General features: G+C 32.4%; 1 protein-coding gene across 1 annotated transcript; it reads right to left on the reverse strand.

Moving 5' to 3' along the window:
• Positions 1–1966: 1966 nt before the first annotated feature.
• Positions 1967–18995, reverse strand: LOC148274913 (putative inorganic phosphate cotransporter). The gene is made up of 10 exons (XM_088236420.1): positions 18607–18995; positions 15978–16183; positions 14869–14949; positions 13946–14189; positions 12534–12748; positions 7927–8088; positions 6078–6210; positions 4223–4336; positions 4001–4128; positions 1967–3039 (listed from the first exon to the last, which is right to left on the reverse strand). The coding sequence occupies exons 1-10, from the start codon at positions 18686–18688 to the stop codon at positions 2854–2856; spliced, it is 1551 nt and encodes a 516-aa protein (XP_088092546.1). The 5' UTR covers positions 18689–18995; the 3' UTR covers positions 1967–2853.
• Positions 18996–19987: the final 992 nt, after the last annotated feature.

The raw sequence follows: 19987 nt of genomic DNA on the forward strand, positions 1-19987 counted from the left end.
AGCATATTTAATAAAATAATACTAAACTTTCACATTTCCCGTCTTAATATTTGTTACGATTTAGTGCAATATGCATATTGTGCGAACATTTTAGTATGCACAGTCTTCAATAATTGTGCACTTATTTTGATATCGTTGCTTGACGACTCATATTTTTTCATCATGGGTAAATTATTTTGAACCACATGTAAGTGTAAATACACATAAAATACCCTTATATAAGTTTGCATGTTCAGTTTGATAACATGGAATGATTTTATGCAAACGTTGAGTACATACAAGGTTTGATAAAAAAAGTACATGGAATATGTAAGAGCCCTTTTTTTCCCTAGATTGCTACAAATGTTTATAATTATTCTATCAATTTTTGGCCATTTTGGATGCGTAGTTGGTTTTCGACAGACAGGATAGACTAGTAAGACGCGTTTTGCTGTGATTGGTGAATTTTCACAATTATTCCAGAGCAAAAATGACAGACGCCCGCTTTTTGTAAAAAAAACCAGACTGCATTGATGCCCGGCCACAGTATTCACTGGAATTGATCCCTGGGACTTTTCTATTCCCAAAAATGAAGAGAGCTATAAAAGGACAATGTTTTGATGAAATTGTAGGCCATACCAAAATGTGCATTCCAGAAATGTTTCGAGGATTGGAAAAACGCTGGCATAAATGTATATCCGATGGTGATTACTTTGAGGGGAATAAACATATTAATATTGAGGAATAAATAAAGATTTTAAAAATATACACATTCTGTATATTTTTTATCAAACTGTGTATATGCATAATCAATAAAAATATACAACTAGAATTCAGATATTCATAACATACTAACATAAATGTTATAAGATTCTAACATAAATGTTATAAGATTATAAAACATTTTATCTCAAAATTACTAATTAACATTTTTTTTTTATAATCTATTAAACGGCACAAAACATGTAATATTCAAATACGCAAAATAATATATGCACTTGAAAAATACATAAATAATATCAACAACAAATACATACGCAAAATCCCTTTACTCACAAAGACACAATAGTGAATTTCTTTTTGGGTAATTTTTAAAGCCAATTATGGTTTAAAATCTGACTATCACTTTTTGTAAGAATGTGAATTAAATGAGTTTACGTTCATACAGTTAGAAATAAATCGTAAATGCTAATATAATTGGTTTTTAAAACAAAGTAGAAAAAAAAAGTATTTTAGATATATAGGCACCTAATTAGCAACATTTCACCGTTGCGCCGGTAATATTTATAAATTTTTCTCAATATTATTATATGTTTATTTATGCAGACAAAGTTTCATTTATAATAAATAATATTTTTGAATAAATAAGCATCGTTTTTTTTTATGACATTTTTTTATGGATTCAGTAAAAAAGGTGAAGAATTAGACACAAATAATATTGTTAAGTAAAGAAAAAAAACACTTAACAACTCGTATTAAATTAATACCATCAGTGCAACGGTGAAATTAGTATAATATTTTTAGATCATTATCTTTGTTAGAAAAGTAGTCTTTTTTGTAATTAGCACTATCGCATTACATTACATAATCACAATTCATGATCACTTTACAAGGAGTAATTGAAAATATATGTCGGGCCAACGGCAAAGTCCCGATATTATTCCTTAAATATGCATTTCAGTCAGTTTTGAGATATACTATTAGTCAACTCAAAATGCAGTATAAACTACAAAAACAGCACATGTGAAATTGTGACCAATGTGAAAATGACAAGATATTTTACATAGTCCAATTTAAATGTACATGTTTATTTTGTATTTGATTATTTCCTGAAGTAATAATTAAGCAGATTTGCCTACAATGATGAAATATTTAGAAAGTGTTTTTTTTAAAAACTGTATATTCATAGTCCCTGGACTGATAATCTTGTCCTCATGTAACCCATGATCAATATATCGCCATAGAGCTGGCAATATCTGTTAAGTGATTTTTCTTTTTCAAAAGTATTTTCAATTTCTCATTAAGATTACACAACTTTGTTTCAACAAAATTTACTTTTTAAAAGTATATTTTCCTTTCTGAGGTTGATGTTTAATGCGTATTTATTACATGGCGAATAAATAATGGATTGAATTATGTCGCGCAAGTGTTACAGCGACGAAGAGTTGAACTGGCTGCTCTTGAACTATATGCCGGAACTGAGTGACTGCGTTGAGCTGAGTCTTCAGGCTGGCTGGGCTGACTGACTGGGCGTTACCACGCCCTGTGGTCTCTTTATAGACCGCGTTCCTTTGTTCTACGTGTCTCACTAGCAGGAACGATGTTAATGTACTGCAGGACGCTGATCTCATCGTTATGTGCAATACTGTTAGTCTTGTATTCACTATAAAATGATGACTTGCTTCATCGGTTCACGCACTATATTTCAAGTGAAATGATTAAGCATGCGTGTGTGTCATCGATCATGGACTATGAACCCCACATATTTATTAACCCTTTTAAATCCATAGGGTTGATCGGCCTCAAAAATTTTCTTAAATATTTCTGAGAATTTCAATGTTATGTTCGGTCAAAGGTATTTTTTTAAAAATGCTACTGTTTCTCAATTAACCATAACTCAACACGCAAAACTGAGTTTAATACTAAGATTTTTCACACATTCTCGCAAAATAGGCTGAGATTAAAGGGGCTAATTGTAATAACAATTCATGTTAACTGGAGATATGTACGACAATGAGATACGTAGTTAAGAAAATTGATAATAATATCAAAATACATATAAAAATATTTTCATGTGAAATACTATCCCCAAACAGTAAAATTTGCTAGGTAAGTTTGACGCGACGAGAGAAAGCCAAACTTGGTGTTCGAGTGCTAGGAAGCTGATCTAGTGGACTCTTCCAGCAGGGAACTTGTTCCATCCACACCTTCCGGGGTTTCGGACAGTTCTCGGGACCATGGTTCTTCCTCAGCGCTGGCGAACATCAGGTAGAACAAGTTGCAGGCGAGGTTGACGGCCGAAGCGAGGTAGAACACTACCCTCCACTGGCTCAATGTTTCCTTAAAAAATACATGCATAACAATACGTTTGAATATGTTAGCATCATGCAGTAGAGAAAAGGTATGTCCGCATACCGCAATGTGGAGAATATCATACATTAATACTATTCTGACTTGCCAAACGCTGATGTAATATTTAAATACTTTCATTATTTTCATATGTCTCATGTCAAATTTTCTGCTCTTGACATTCTGAGACTACATATATTAAGACAATATACAAAAAAAATGCAGCAGGCGCGTGTATGCGTCCACTAGATCGGCAGTCCGTATGATGTCATCGGCACGCATCGGAATAGTTGCCCTTCTGAGTAATTACGTAGGCATTGAGAACACTTACCTGACAAGTCCTCATTAATGAGGAAGATCAGTGCTACAGTAAATTGAATATGAAAAATGTTTGCCTACATGTGGTAAAAATTAAAGCATTTAATTGTAGAGCAAAATTTATCAAAAATGTAAGAAAAAAATGATTTTAATAAAAATTAACTACATACTTTGAACGACGTCACAAGTTCTTGCTAATCAACCAATCAATTGCAACGTTGGATAGATTTCCTGTTTCCGGGAAATCAACTCACCATTTAGGACAACTCACTGATGACAACTAGTGACGTCACGGGAGAAGTAATTACAAAACTTTAAAAAATCGTAGTGATGATGATACATAAATAAGACTAAAAAAAATATTGATTTCGGTATATTGCATTGAACAGAATCGTTATATTGAATCGGGTTGTGGTGCCGTGGCTAGTGTCTCGGACTCATGGGTCAAAGGTCCATGGTTCGAATCCCACTCTACCCCAACTTGATTCCCATTTTCTAATAGTGAGTTATTTACAACTCGTTGAAAATGGCCCTCAAAATGAAATATTTGGGTAAATCATAACGTAAATATTATGATTTATTTTTTATTGCTGATTTTTGCAGCTCCATACGTTATCACTCTGAGATTGCATACCTGTCCTTGTATGATGACTCCTATGGCATAGGGAGCTAAGAAGCCGCAGATATTAGCTGCAGCATTAGTAATTCCATACATTGTTCCGGCGTACTGCGGCGAAAGGGTTATGTGGTTCATCTGGTTTCCTGTCAAATCAAAGAAAGCATTTAATGTTGCAACATTTATATCTTAGATTGAGCGTTTTATAAGCTGACACTGGAAATGTGACTGGTTTATTACCCGCATATACCGCGCCCCCGAACGCACCGGTAAATGCTAGTAGGAGCAGTACCGACATTTGGTCACAGCCAACCCACGCCACTCCCAACAAACCGACTGATGGTATCACTGATGCTGAAATTAAAAATATATATATATTGATGATGAATAATAATTAGTTTATCTCAAACTATATACGTACTAAAATATTTCAGAAAAAAACAAAACATAATCTACCATTCATTCATACGCGAAACCATATTAAAATATATTTTTAGGTTCTGTGTCCAGAATCCTCAAATTTAATAAAAAATTATATTTGTAATAATTCCACTCTTTTTTATCTTCACCTGATTCAACTCTTGATTATATCCTTATCCTCGTTTTCTTCCTTTCCTTACTCTAATTTAATTTAGAATTATAGTCCTTAAAATGTAACATGATTAGAATGACAGTTGTCAGAAAAAGTGACGACATAACTTTGTAGTAACGTCAAAGGAGTTATTTATATTGACACGAAAAATCATTTGTATCTGGCTTGTTAATTTTTTATTTTATTACAAGGCTTGAAACATAAATCAACATTAATATAATCAGCTTTAAAACTAAAAAAAAAACTAAAATAAATATAATTATTAACGACAATCTTACAAGGTTACATCATTTTGCAAAAAGAGAAAAAAGATGGGACAAATTGATCAATTATTGTACCAAAATTATTGTACAATTATTGTACCAAATACCAAAATTGATGGAATAAAAAAAAAAATTGTTTGATGTTGTTCATGAAAAAAGTATAAATGTCTCATTTTTTGGTGAATGTTAAACACACTATAATAGGCTTATTTTTTCATTTTTTATATAAATTTTCGGAAACAGAGTTTCATGATTGCATCAAATAACTGATAAAATCGATTTGATCGGTGATCAGTAATTTCCCATCACTAATGAAATTAGTTTGACAGCTGTCATTCTAATCAAGGAATATTTTAAGGACTATAATTATATTTATTTATTAGTGTTATGTTGGTATGATACATAGATTTTTTTTCAAAAAAACATAAGCCTAACACATCACCAATTATGCACACAACGCAATATATTAGGTGTTACAATAAGTTGTCTGTTTTTTTTTTTAAATTTAAAATTTAGCACCAAAAGAAGAAGAGTAAACAAAACAGTAAAGGTTATTTTGTCATTCAAAAGAAAATATTATGTTTGCTTTTGCGTTCCATATATTATTTTATTTGGTTACAAGGCTTCCAAATTGAATGCAAAATAGAAAGTAAGCATTAACACCCATTTTGTGCGCGTGTGTGGTGCTTTTACAATAGAATATTTCATAGTCCCTGTACTGGAACCTGAAGCGTAAGACTGATCATCTTAACTTCATGTGACAAAAATGATCAAGATACGCTGCGATTGGAGTACCAACGCAGGGCCCAATGCACTCTTAGATGCGGAAAGGGAATGGTGTGTCGGTGCTTCTGTTCGCGTGCAATCGAAGGAATAAAGCTGCCCAAGCTGCTAGCGATATTTGAGCAGTGTATGGTGAAGACGGTATGAATTATTGACTAATTTGTTGTAATTTTTTCTTCTTGTTCTCTCCATTTAGAAAAAAACAGACAGAACTTATGTTACCACCCGATATAATACAAACGTCTAAACAGGACAACAAGATGTAATGAGAATAGGTATCTATGGATGATTTTATTTGTGTTGATGCTGTAATCGCTTTATTTTATGCCCTGTACTATTGTTCAAACTAAGCAATTTGAGAATAGCATATAAATATGTACATTTCATTTTATTAAGATAATATAATGTTCCGGTTTTGTAGCAGTGGAGTAGTTAAAACAAACATTTTTATCATTACCTACTGTATTCCATAGTTTATAGGAGTTGATCCTGGATATGTAGTCTCTAGAAACTAACCAATCCGCAAATATACTGATGACAATCCCAGCCAACCAAGCTGTGAGGTAGGGCATTGCACTAAGTAGAGCATTCTGAAATCAATAAAACCGACAATTTATTAACCCTATTATTTTCTAGCAGTTCAGTTCAGTGCCACATAGTGAAAAGTGACAAATTCGTAACTAACCACTAACCGTAAGAGGGTTGATTGATACGCTTCACCCCTGACCTCTTTTAAAGTGGATGAGAAAAGTTTTTGTGCCTTATTTTTCAACGCAGTCCCCCAGGGCTGCTATTGTAAAGGCTCTCGCGGCCGTAGAAAAAGTTTTTACAGCGCATATTTACATACTAAATAAACTTGCTGTAAATAAACGCTGGACTTGCATGAACTTCTTCCAGCGATGCTCCAACATTTCTATAGCTTCCCGGTAGAATATTTTTGTCCGACCTCTCCCACCACTCATCTACATAGCACATGACCTCATTGTAGTCCAAAATTTTTTTAATAATATATAATGTATATATATATGTATATTTATTTTCCAATGTTAATTTTTTGATGCATCTATCTATCTATGTAGGTAGACCCGTACCAAAATAGGTGAAAGATGGATGTGTATGGTGTGGTATCGGTAGGGTATCTCACCCGCAGGCAACATAGCAAGTAGTGACAGCAAGGCGATCCATGACCACTCGAGCAAATATTTTAAAATTCACCCAAACGACAGCTTTCCACGCAAATATTTCTTGAATTTAGGGAATAGCCGGTAGTCACTGAGGGATACATCTGGTGAATATGTCATTAGTCAATAGAGGTCATTGACATGAGTGGTGGTGGGTAGATTAGTGGTCGGCAGGGGTCCGACAAATGTTCTACCAGGAAGCTATAGAAATGTTAGAGCATCGCTGGAAAAAGTGCATACAAGTCCGAGGTGACTACATTACATTATATCTAAATTAAACTTCCATTATGCCAGTTTTTACAATTACAATTCTTCTGGCAGTATATTTATACTATATGTATACAGGGTGTTCTTTAAACCCTGTCACATCCGAAACCACGATGATCAGTATGGGCAAGAAGACATATTGGCATATTTAAAAATATATTTAGAACGAAGAAAATTTGTAAAAATACAATATTAAAGAACAAATGGTTGCTTACTTCTGCAGGGGAGAAGCGAGGGGGGGCGGCCGCGTGGTTAGCGGTATGTTAGACTCCCCCCTCCCCCCTCCTCGTTTCTCTCCTGCAGAAGTTAGCAACCATTTGTTTTTTTTAATTTTTTTAAATTTTATTCGTTCAAAAAAATAATTTTAATGTGCCAATATGTCTTCTTGCTCATACTGATCATCGTGGTTTCGGATGTGACAGGGTTTAAAGAACACCCTGTATAACAGAGGTTCCCATATTTTTATACCTATGGAACCCTAATTGATCTACCATTTTTGGTGGAACCACCTTGACAATAAAAAAGTAAATTCACAAAAATTATATTTTTAAGGCCTGACACCTTATTGTTTGCACCTTTAGGGAACCGCTGGTCTGGAACACTTAATTATTCCATTTTTTCCATACATTTTTCATTTCTCCCTTGAAAAATGTAAAAAAGCGTTATTACTGTATTTATGGAGTTTAATCATGCAATATCTTTCGCAGCATTCCTCGTTTTCTGCAACCATTCACATAGCAAATCTTTTAAATCGTTTTTTTGTCTTCCAAACTGTGACAGCACCTCTTTCCCTATTTTGTTGACAATGGTCTTCATTTAATAACTATCAATCGCAGAATGGATTTATGTAATATTTACCTGTTCGAGATTCATGTGAAGTATGTTGTTCATATAGGACGGAAGTTCGGTCAGCTGTGTGTAGAACTGCCACGACATTCCGCACTGAGTTATCAAGATGGCCCATAGAGGAACGCTTCTGGCAAAATGGCCCCACGGAATAGGCCCCGACTTATTTCCAAGCTTCATATATAAACACAAAAATCAATAACTAAATATGATATAATCCACAATACTTTAAAGTGTTTTAATTTTCATGGATATGTGAGGAGGGCATTAGAAAAGCAAAAATAACAATGAATTTTTTTCATTACGATGTCTTTCAATAGTTCATCGATTTGATTTTATAATTCACATTTGTGTTTTAAATTATGTCTTAAATTATATAAAATGCTAGCTTTATTACTTGGGATCCATTAAACTACAATTTTCATTAGTTGTAAATAATCTCTTCCTATTTCCAAAAAAATACCTTGTTGTGTAATTTTCCGAGATTAGTGGGAATTTTCACGAATTGCTACGGCTTACATACTGCTTTGAAGGAGTTATTGCGACGAACAAACAAACATACACGTGTATTTTTGGTTTTATAGTATCGAATATCGGGTATGTATTACTTGTATATGTTTATTTAATACGTTCATATTGTATGTCCTATCTCATCATAGAGTGAAATTCCATGAAGTTTAAACACAATAAATTTTTAAATACTGGTACAATGAGGAAGTTCAGTGTCTTTTTTTGTTAATAGAATATTAAACTAAGCCAAATTTTTTATTTTATTATTTTTATATATCGTATTATCAGCGCTATGATTTTTTAAAGTTTTGTTTTTCTAAAATAACTCCGCGTGTGACGTCAGAGGTTGTTCGATGACAGTTCTTCCGATTGGTTCGTTTACGGTGACCAAACCGGATATCCTTCAAATTTCTCATATCATTTGATGGTTCATATGAACCAGTGACGTCATTCAAAGTAGTGCGTTTTTATTACAATGCTTATTATTATTTTTTTCATACATTTTTAATAAATTTTACCGTACAATTTAATGCTCTAATTTTTACCGCGCACAAGAAAACATTTTTTGTATCCTATTTCCCGTAGGGCTGAAGTTCCTCATTGAGAGGGTTAAAAGCAAAAACGCCTATCTTCCCAAAAACAGTGATCATGGAGAGAGGTGTGTAATTGTAAAATTACACATGAATGAAATAAATATGCACCTAAATATAACTCAACAGAGATGAAGAAAATCTTTGAGAAGAGAATATGCAAGTCTAGGGTTTGACAGGGAATAACAAATTGAAGATTTTAGATGTTTAAATAGAAACAGAATAGTAAATGTTAACCATTTGTATGCCATATGCATGTTACTAAAAAAGTGTGTATACGCACTTGACTTCTTACTTTACGGGCCAAGGTCAAGTGTATCAAAGAATTTGAGGTTTTATGCACTCAAGAGACATTATGTATTTATTTGGTAAGTATTTATGATATAATTTTGGCATACATGCTTGGGTTTTGTTCTCTTAAAACTGTCGAAAAAAACTATGGCCTACTGTGTAATGCCATAGCGATACCTTAAAATGTTTAATATTCAAATACAAACTGTGAAAAAATCTACCCTGAATATTTTCTTTGTCGGAATATGAAATGTAAAATATTATTTAAGTCATTAAATTTTTCCTTATTAGATATTATGATTTAAACTACGCATTGATTTGTGACTCAAGTTTGCAATTATTTATTGATGTCAATTACATCAATAATAATTTGTCGATCAAAGTTGATGAAAATGTTTGAGTGCATCATCACATTAATCCAGAACTATATTATTTTGTGAATAATATAATCATAATTTGACGGTATACATTTTTAAATAACGTAAGTATAAATAATGACATGTCACTAGTACTGGATGACTGAATAGATTGTTCGAATTCAAAAGAATTTTTATTGGATCAAAATAACATTAAAACAAAACATTGAAGGCGTTAAATTGGGACAACATATCAGGCCAGGAACCGCTGAGTAATAGCTCGATATTATGAAGGTATAATACTCTCCAATAGCAAGAGTATTTGTCTCTTAAACATACATACTGTCACTGATGTAAAATATGTCGATCTCTGACTGCTTTTGGAGAAAATTATTATTATTCAGTATTATTGCACACATATATCTCTCATATGGAGATATGAGAGATAAATGTGTACAAAAATACTGGGATTACCAGTTTTAGACTCTTCCTCTCTAACTATGTATCATAATGTGTATTAGTGAATTATTCGTCTTTGTTTACTATTGTGTTTATGGACTATATGTTGGACCTTAATAACTATTGTGCTTTTTTTTCAAACATGTTTTGTAATTACCTAATAATATATGTACATTGTAATTGGCAGGAGTGCTGTATTTACATTTAAATAAAATAAATAAATTGAGATTCTAAATCTAAATAAGTACATTTTTCTTTCACAGAGTATATCTGTACCTCAGAGGCAGACGGATGCAAATCCAAACATAAAATGTTGAAAACATGCCTAAATAATCTACTTTCTCTAAGTTGTTTTTAATTATTTATAGCATTAATTTGTATTTTTATAAACTCAATACATTGGTTCATTCATTATAAGACTTACATTTCTTCAAAATCAATAGACATGATCATAAACTGGATACAATGTCATTCGAAATGTCATTTCATCAAATTCTGGATTTGCATCCGTCTGCCTCTAAGGTACAGATATTATCTATGAATCTATCCAAGACCTATGCATAGTAGGTAAACGCGTTGACCATTTGACCACGAGGGTTGATATTATGGACAGAAAATATTGTTAAAAAAATACAAACCCTAAATTTTTATTTGTGTATTTTTTTTTTGGGTTCCACGTTATGAAATTCCAGTGTTAAGATATAACAAATAAATAATTGGATTATGTCACAGTGGAACAAATTGCCAACACACAATAAATTAATTACTAATGTGAAATTCAATACAGCATAACTTGATATCTGTAATATAATAAAATTGTACTGACCTTAAGTGTAATCTGTTTTACCTACTGAACTAAATATATTTACAATAGTGAAATATTGAGGATACAAATAATGAATTAATTAACATCATAATATTTTATATCGTCACTCTAACTTTTAAAACTCTCAAGTCCACAAATGGTCAAAAATTATATTTTGGCATTTTCTGTTAGGACTTCAAATAATCTCTGTGTGTAAACGTATATATTCGTACAGTGGTGATCATTGTATGTAGGTAAATATTTTATGCAAATTCAACTTTTTATTTTCGTATTAAATTTTTACATAAAAAAATATTTAAACTGGTTTCTAAAATACTAAAATATTGTTTAAAAAAACATCAAAATTAATTAAAAGAAATCATTGTAAAATGGTAAAAGTATTCAACATTCCCAATTACGACAGTATTTAGAATTATAATTTTTCTGGCGGTATATTTATACTTAAGTCTAGAGTCTGACCGCCTCATATTACCTACGTAACATTAATACAGAAAAATATATCAATTACATTCAAGCAATAGGACGGTTGTAGTTCCGTAGTAGTGTTAAAGACTCTGAACTTGAAAAGACACAAATTTTTTCCTTTTTTTTAACATGGTTATTAACGACTAAGAAAAAATGGCTACAAAATTTAAATAGTTAGGTAAATCATAAGACCACAAAGTATTTTCTATTTTTTTTTTTTTTAATCCAACACATCATTTTCAGATCAAAACTAAATTTCACCAGAAACATGATTTAGTAAAAATATGGAATACAATATTTATTATCTGTATTTAAATGCTTTCCTATTAAAATGATTATAATTTCGTCAAAATATCTATGTCAAATAATTATCTAATACATTATTTAATAGGCTATAGCATCGACCAATTGTAAAATAGTAATGACACGAAAGCGTACACATAGTTACACAGTTTGTTTTTTATGCCAGGGCTGCATTCAACGAGCATGCATATACTACCAAAAATTGGAGGAAACCCATTTTTGGTATATAAAAAGTTTGTATTTCAATATTTACAAGTAAAATTCGGTTTTTGTGAATCCCAATCATATTCTTTCCTTAAATTCCTTATAATTTTGACCCATTTATTTATTTTCATGGATTTTGGGGAATGCAAAAGTAATATTAATTCACATTTATTATATTTTTTAAATGTATTCCTATCACTGCATCCCTGTAAGTAAGAAAAGCTTAGCAATAGCGCCACTATTCATAGTCAAAGTTTACAAAAAGTAGTATTTTTATTTAAATATGAATTACTTTAAGCTTTATAATCATGAATGAACAAGTATTTACCAATGGAAAGTTACACAATTTTTTTTATGATCTTTTTTCGAGAGGTTTCTACAAACTTTCATGATACATGTTGGCATTTTGGTTTCGATTCTAAACGTCGCACCTGGCAGGCGGTCGAAAAATGACTAAATACGCGTTGGGCATTACTGAACGTTTGGCCATCAGTAAAGAGTCATTGAGGGCTCAGGGCGCGTCTATGTATTAATTGGTCGATGGGCTATAGAGTTTTACCAGTAAATATCTACACAAAACATCAATAATCAATATTAAGAAATTTCATAACTTACGTGAGGGCCGATGGTCCATGTTATGTATTCCCTCTCTTTGGGACATATCCTCGGGTGTTGTTGTGGGGTGTCGAAGACCAGAAAATACCAGGCAATAAACCAGAAGATGGTGATGCCACCAAATAGGTAGAAACACAGGGGCCAACCCCCTGCGTAGTCCAGTGTACAAAGCCAGGCAGACACGGGAAGAGATATTACAGACCCAAAATTCGAACCTGTAAAATTAGCAATGTTTAATTTAAATCAATAAGCACAGAATATTTTTATTGAATTTAATTTGTGAATGAATTTTAGACATAGCATGTGCGTTATAATTTATGGCCCTGGGAATACATAATTACCCGAGGGTAATTACTCCCCAGGGGGTAAAATGGGAATTTTTGAGGAGAAAAGACAAAGATTGGATCATTGTCCAAAAAAAAATAAAATCGCCAAGTAAATGCTCGGGTGCTAAGATTTTTTTCAGTGGATGAAGGAACATTTTCAGATACTTAAATTGAAGCCAAAGCACAATTCCTTAGACTTCGCGAAGAGAATAGACTGAAAAAAGATTTTGAAAACACACAATTAACAAAATTTTGGTGAAAGATTGGAGTATCCATTATTATCGGAAAATACATTGAGAATACTGATCCCATTGCCATGTGACAATGAAAACAAAAGAAAGGATGAATGAGGAAGTTCAGTTGGATATAAAAAATGTTTTCTTACACGCATTTGAAATTAGAGCATTTAATTGTAAGGCAAAGTTTCTCTAAAATGTATGAAAAATTCATAAAAATTAATTACTTAAACTGACGTCACAGGTTCTTCTAAATCAACCAATGATAACGTGTTGTGATAGGTTTCCGGTTTCCTGGAAGCCAACCCACCTATCAGAAAATCTCACCGAAGAGAACTAACTTCTACATTGAACTACGATGTGCATTGGCTAAAACTGCACCGAATATTAAACAAATTGTTAGAACTAAGCAATATAAACCGTCTCATCGATTTACATTATTTCTTGACTAAATAAAAAATGGCTAAAAAACAGGTGTTTTCTGTAATTTAATTTTTTAAAATGCAAAAGTTAATTTGTTTTTTTAAGTAAACTTTTTTGAGGGTTTTTGCTAATATCTAAGCTGCTTTTTGGGTAATAGCCTCAAAATGGTTGAGAACAGTTACTCTAGTGTATTCTGTAATTGTAAAAGCACCAATAGCATTATTTCAGCAGATGGCTATTGTTCTTGTCAAAAATCAACAAGTGTATATCAAACTAAGTGTCTACTTGTTTATTAAAAATAAAATTTTATTAATTACAATTAAATTCCACCAAGAAATTAAAAAAAATGAAATGTTTTTAATGTCTACCATATCTTTGTATTAATTTTTATCACTTCGCGTGGCCGCCTTTTTGCCTTACATATTACCTGCATACACTATAGCAGCAAATTTAGATCTTTCTTCCGGGGGGATCCATCGAGCGAGCATCGCATGCATTGCCGGGAAGGTGACCCCTTCTCCGATCCCCTCCAGAACGCGGATGGCTATGAACATTGGGTAACTCCAGTACGCTGCAGCAGGACTTAGCAGTGTGAACAGACCAGTCAGTAACACACCGAAACCAAATATCCTCTTTCCACCAAACATCTCCGCCAAGCGGCCGCCGGGTATCTGAAAGAGGAAAAATGGTGAATAGGGTACATCATTTCTCTTTCCACATCCAGTGATGGCACTAGATTTGTGAACCGAATGCAGCGTATTTCGATCATCCGTTACATGAAGGTAAGGAGATCAATCCTATGCTTCAGATGCCAGTTCAGGAACTATCAAAATATTGTAGTTTAAAACAACCTTTAAAATCAATATTTCACGTCAACCCTCCCAGGAATCTATAACCCAGGACCTCAAGAATATAGGGGAATACAGAAATTCAAAAAGAACTAAAAAAATCTAATAAAAGCCGACAAACTTACCTGATGATGTGCAATTAAAAAAAGTAAGGTTTCTTATGAAGTAATGAATAAAAAAAAATTTAAAAATTAAAAATGGTGGAAAGCGTAATGATAAAAAAAAAACAGATAGATATTATCATTCAACCGAAGAAACAATAACGTTTAGTTGTATGGAGCAGCGATGAGAAAAAAAATTTCATTGAATCGTTGTTTCTTACTATTTGACACATATTTTTTTCATAAAATTTTTGATGGAAAAAAACTATTTTGAAATTTTTCGGAACCTAACCCCTCTTTTTGTACTGGCTCTGAGTTCCATATAACACGGTTTCACATAACACGGAATTTCATAAGAACCTATCTACCGTGTTGTAGGACCTGTATACAAATAAAATTACCTGTGTTAAAACATATCCATAGAAAAATGATCCCAGCACAACGCCTTGTTGCTTTTCATCCCAATTGAAATCTCCTTCCCTCTGTAACAATGTCAGATAAGGTAAAAAATAAATAAGGATTTACAATACAATTTCACTCTTATCTATGAGTTTTAATATTTCGTCTAACAACAATATTTTTTAAAAGTTTATTGTGATTTTGATTTAAAAAATACTTCCACATTTGAAAGTAATATAATAAACAAGAATTAATACGAGGTGACCAGAGGAGTATATACAGAAAGTAAATTCCTTTGTCTATCTTATTCGCGCCTACATGGTACTTACCCTGACAAATTAAGAAGGAGTTGCACTGTTATAAGTTAGCTGACTGTTGTGTACGCCTCGTGGTGCCTTTTTGAAATGCCGAATAAAATTGAAAATCCCCCCGCTTGTGAGATCAAGGTCTGAAGTTTGTTTCCTTAATATGAAGAACATTAAATCAATAATGCTTTTGTTTGCAGGAGATAGGGAAAACAATTTGAGAAGGAAATATAGAAGTTTAGGCACTTATAGGGTTTACGACCTGTCATTAGCTGGTTTGAGTGGCCACTTTACACACTGTAACATTAACTTTTCTGCCTATGTACAGATGGAAGAGTTGTAGAAATGTGCATGTTTAAACTGTGAGATGTGCAAAACTGTCAGAATGAAGTGATGTTTCGGAAAAATCTTAAAATCCACTTGTTCTCTAAATCATTTTAATAAATCCGTAGCATGTGATCACAAAGTATTTTTTGTTTACATAAATTACAAATTCAAAAACTTAAAGTTGAGTTTATTTATTTGTAGAATCACTTTGTAAAGTGCCCTTGAGGTATTATATTACAAAAATGGCACTATATAAGTTATCCATAATAATAATAATAATAATAATAATAATTTCCACCTGCTGACAAGCCTCTAAAATAAAGGCTAAATGGGTTATTCCTTGGGAAAAAAAAGTTGAGACCCAAATAAAAAATGGTTGGTTACCATCAACCATCCCTCCTTTTTTTTTAAAGGGAAGAAGAGACATATTTTTTTGTTTCCATAGTGTTTTTTTTTTTAATTAATAAAGAAATACATACCACAGGTATTGTGCTGTTTCCGGGAGGATCTAGAGTCGGACAGACATCTAAGGAGGAGTTTGTAATATTAGTGATGATTGAAGAGTTGACCATGGCAACTATGGCAACGGAAAGGTTTACTCTCATCGCGTAGACATTCGCAAAACCAAGGAATCCCATGATCCCGAGTACTGTGCGTGCTTTCATACATTGTGCTGTGTCAATTACTAAAAAAAACATATACAATTTTAAAAACTCACATCTCAACAGACAATATGTAACACAATCACTATTTCTTCAAAGGTCAAACAGTATTTAATTTGTAACTTTTATAAATATCTAGAAGGTCGACCGAAGAAAGCAACTTAGCATTTTCTGTTTAACGCAATACATTGTATTGCCCAAGACCAACTTATTTCACACAAGAATTTGTAAAGCACCCTTGAGATGATGGGTGGCCTATTATGAAAATGGCACTATATAAGTTATCCATAATAATAATAATAATAATAAAAAGATAGTAACTCTTAATAACGATATCGGATGACAAATCCAGTGCAACGCTCTGAAGGACTGGATTTCACTCTGTAAATGCTTTTCCTTCCAAATTTCAATATCAAAAATTTTTTCCATTTCTGATGTATTATGTTAATTCTATAAATATATCATTATTGCATTGGTAATATTTGTTATGAGACTTTAAACATTTATTTGCAGTTTTTTTTTTCTTCTTTCTTCTTCTTCATCTTTTGAACGATCCTAAGATCTGTAATACAGAAAACTAATTATTCTCCTGAGATGTTGAGGTCCAAATATTCCTCCATCGCTTGGGTGGTCTTCCTGGCAGACGTTGTCCAGATGGGATTTTATTGGCTGCAGCGTACACAAATGTGTCATTGCTCAACCTGCCCACATGGTCCCTCCAGTATCATTGTTTGGATCTGCTCCGTCACACGATATCTTTTATTTCACACGTATCTCTAATTATAGCATTCCGGATTCGATCTCGGAGCATTTTTCCAGTAATAAACCCTAAAACCTTCATTTCAGCAGTTCTGAGTAGCCCTTTAATATGAACAGTGTCAGCCCGCGCTTCCACAGCATACGTCATGATGGGTCTCACACATGTCTTGTATATTCTGACCTTGCTATCGATGCCCACATCCTTATTTCTCCATATTACATTCCTCAGACACCCCGACTCAGTTGATGTTTTGTTAACCTGTTCTCAGACTTCAGTGTACAAATCGCTATGACTTGAGATTTCTACTCCCAGCTCATGACTTGTTCCACTGGCTTGTTGTTAATAGTCAGCTTACACCTTAAAGGTTGTCTGAATACTGTAAGACTTTTTGTTTTGCCGACTGATATTGACATATTTAGCTTTTGTGATACTACTCATCCTCAGATTCGGATATTATGGCTGCGTCATCTGCATAGCATATCATATTAATTGTTTTATTGCCCATTTTATAACTCAGTCCTAAGCCAGTCACCTCTCCTACAATTATTTCATCATCAAAAAAGGCTCAGACTATCTCACTGTCTAATACCATTACTTGCTGGAATCTCCTTGGATAATTCATTATCAACTTTAATTTTTGTTTTGCAGTTGGTATAGAGATCTTGAATAGTATTTACTTTTGTATTGGATATTCCCCTCTAGAAGTATTCCTATGTCTGAAAGGAACACCCTGTCGAATGCCTTAGTCTAGTCCACAAAACATATATGTATATGAAACTTTATTGGATTATATTGCCTTTTTCTTTATCTGTCTTAAAATAAAAATTGTGTCTATGGTGGATCGGTTTTGTCTAAAACCCCGTTGATCCTCTCTATTATGTAATTTCTTGAGAAATAGGTACAAAAACATTGAAATTTTTTGGTGGAAGTTCATTGTAATTAATGAAATTTTAAGGTATGATAGGTTGACACTTTAATCCATTAAGCTTGATAACCAACAACCAATTTCATCACTCTCGCACCATCAGACTGGTATGGTTTTTAGAATATACTATATAAATTGAAAAATTTGTGGGTGAATAGATACTTTCTCGTGATATCGTAAATGGAATACAACTTCTTCATCTCTGCTGCGAGCCATGGTCTATCAAACTTAATGGATTAAAAAAAAAACAGTCAATGAAATTAAATATCAGAAACACAATTCAATGCATCGTGAAGGTATGTAATTAGTGAATCATACTTAAGTCTAATGAATGTTTGTTTTGTTTATGCATAGTTAATTGAATTTTCAGGTACCTGAGCGAATGGTAGTAACACTAACTTATACAATTTGTTAATTTACTTACAATAAATTATCGTGACGCAGTAGTTGTGATATATACACAATGATCAAAAGTTATGCTGTTATTTTATATTGATAACGGCGTTACTGGTTTACTTTATTAGCCGGAAATGAACATAATTTCGATACAGATGGAATGATGTTAAAATACATCGATAAGCTTTATTGCGTCTTTACAATAATGAAACAACATTAAAGATATTAAGATTGTATCATATTCAAGAACAACAATTACGATTTGAGTCTGATTAAATTGAAAATCACACGTAAATAAAAAACACTTATTTTAATTGGTAAATCGGATGACACTTTTTAGGTTAAATACACATAAATAAACTTACCTGTATTTGGTATTAACGTTTGATCATCGTGATCACTTACTTCTTCAGTTTCCGAGTTATTATCTCTAGGTGAAGGAAACATTTTGAATGAATAATAAACACCAAATCATTTCTCAGTAACCTATTGTTTACAAAACCATACTTTTGTTTATTTACTAGGCATTCCTTCCGGCCAATTTATTGTAAGGCTGTGCTATTACAAATGCGAACAAACACGTTTTAAAACTTATTTGATAATTTGAAAACTAGATAAAACAGAAACAAAGCTATCTCCTCTAGTTGCGATGACACAGATTGTGACGTAAACTGCACGCTCCCACCCCACACTTTCATGTAATATCAGCTGTTTTTTCTATTGTCCCGTCAAAGCAAAAAGCTTGTTTCTGACTGGTGGGTTTTTCTCCAAAATGTTCAAATATCTTTGAGCTGCTTTTAGCTTTTTTGTGTCGGCATTGAACCTGATAACGGGTTATGGAAATTTATTTCAACGGGTAATGAAATATATCCTCTTGTAATCGATTACTTAAGCTAATTTTACTTCGGAAAAATGTTTAAAAACTTCTACATCATCAGTAAAACCATTTATTTATGTTTTCCTTTTAGCAAGTATTTATATTAATATTTTTAAAACTGTACCTCCCTGTGTTTGTAAATATGTTATTTGAAAACAACACAACATTTTTCATATTAATTACCTCAGACATCATTATTTTTTTATAAAAAAACTTCCATTTCAAGGGTTAAAAAACAAGTTGTAAATAATTACTCAGACCTCTGATCAGAGAGTGTGCGACACTATTACGGGACCACAACCCAGTTCATATTAGGATTATATGTATACCAACACCAATTTATTAATATAAATTACTTATATTCATATTTTATAATTTTTCAACCACTACATTATTATTATTTCAACTGCACTAGCGAACCTGTACTTACCTAAGTTTAGAAAAAAATAGGGAACTAAAAATTAAAGGCCCAGCCATTTTTCAGCCAACGGAGCCAAGGGAACTAATACGAGGATAGCCACTACATATCCATATTTAAACTTTATGGAACTAAGCAACTAAGACTACCAAGAGACCAACGGCAGTTAAAAAATATTAATTAAATAGTATTACATTTTGCACCAAAAGCATTCTTTATGTGAACTATAAAAAATATTGATATTTAACTCAGCGTAATAATGCGCCATATGTTATGCATTATTACTCTGAGGATATTTAAGGTACTCATTAAGTGTTCAAATATTTTTAAAAAAGAGATTGAGATTTTCTACCGACATTTCTTGGTGGAACTGCATTTTAATAATAATAATAAAAATTACATATATACGCATAAAGTGGAATAAAACTATATACCCATTTTTATCATTATA

The sequence above is a fragment of the Micrasema longulum genome, unplaced genomic scaffold (assembly GCF_059751315.1).
Source record: "Micrasema longulum isolate JH-2025_06_02 unplaced genomic scaffold, ASM5975131v1 h1tg001557l, whole genome shotgun sequence".
Classification (NCBI taxonomy): Eukaryota; Metazoa; Arthropoda; class Insecta; order Trichoptera; family Brachycentridae; genus Micrasema; species Micrasema longulum.

Coding starts and splice junctions, on each gene's coding strand:
- LOC148274913 (XM_088236420.1), bottom strand. CDS start 18,688: ATGTTTCCTTCACCTAGAGATAATAACTCGGAAACTGAAGAAGTAAGT. Junction 4,337..6,077: donor TAAACTATGGAATACAGTAG/GTAATGATAAAA, acceptor TTTTAATTTCAG/CATCAGTGATACCATCAGTC. Junction 4,129..4,222: donor CGGGGGCGCGGTATATGCGG/GTAATAAACCAG, acceptor TTGATTTGACAG/GAAACCAGATGAACCACATA.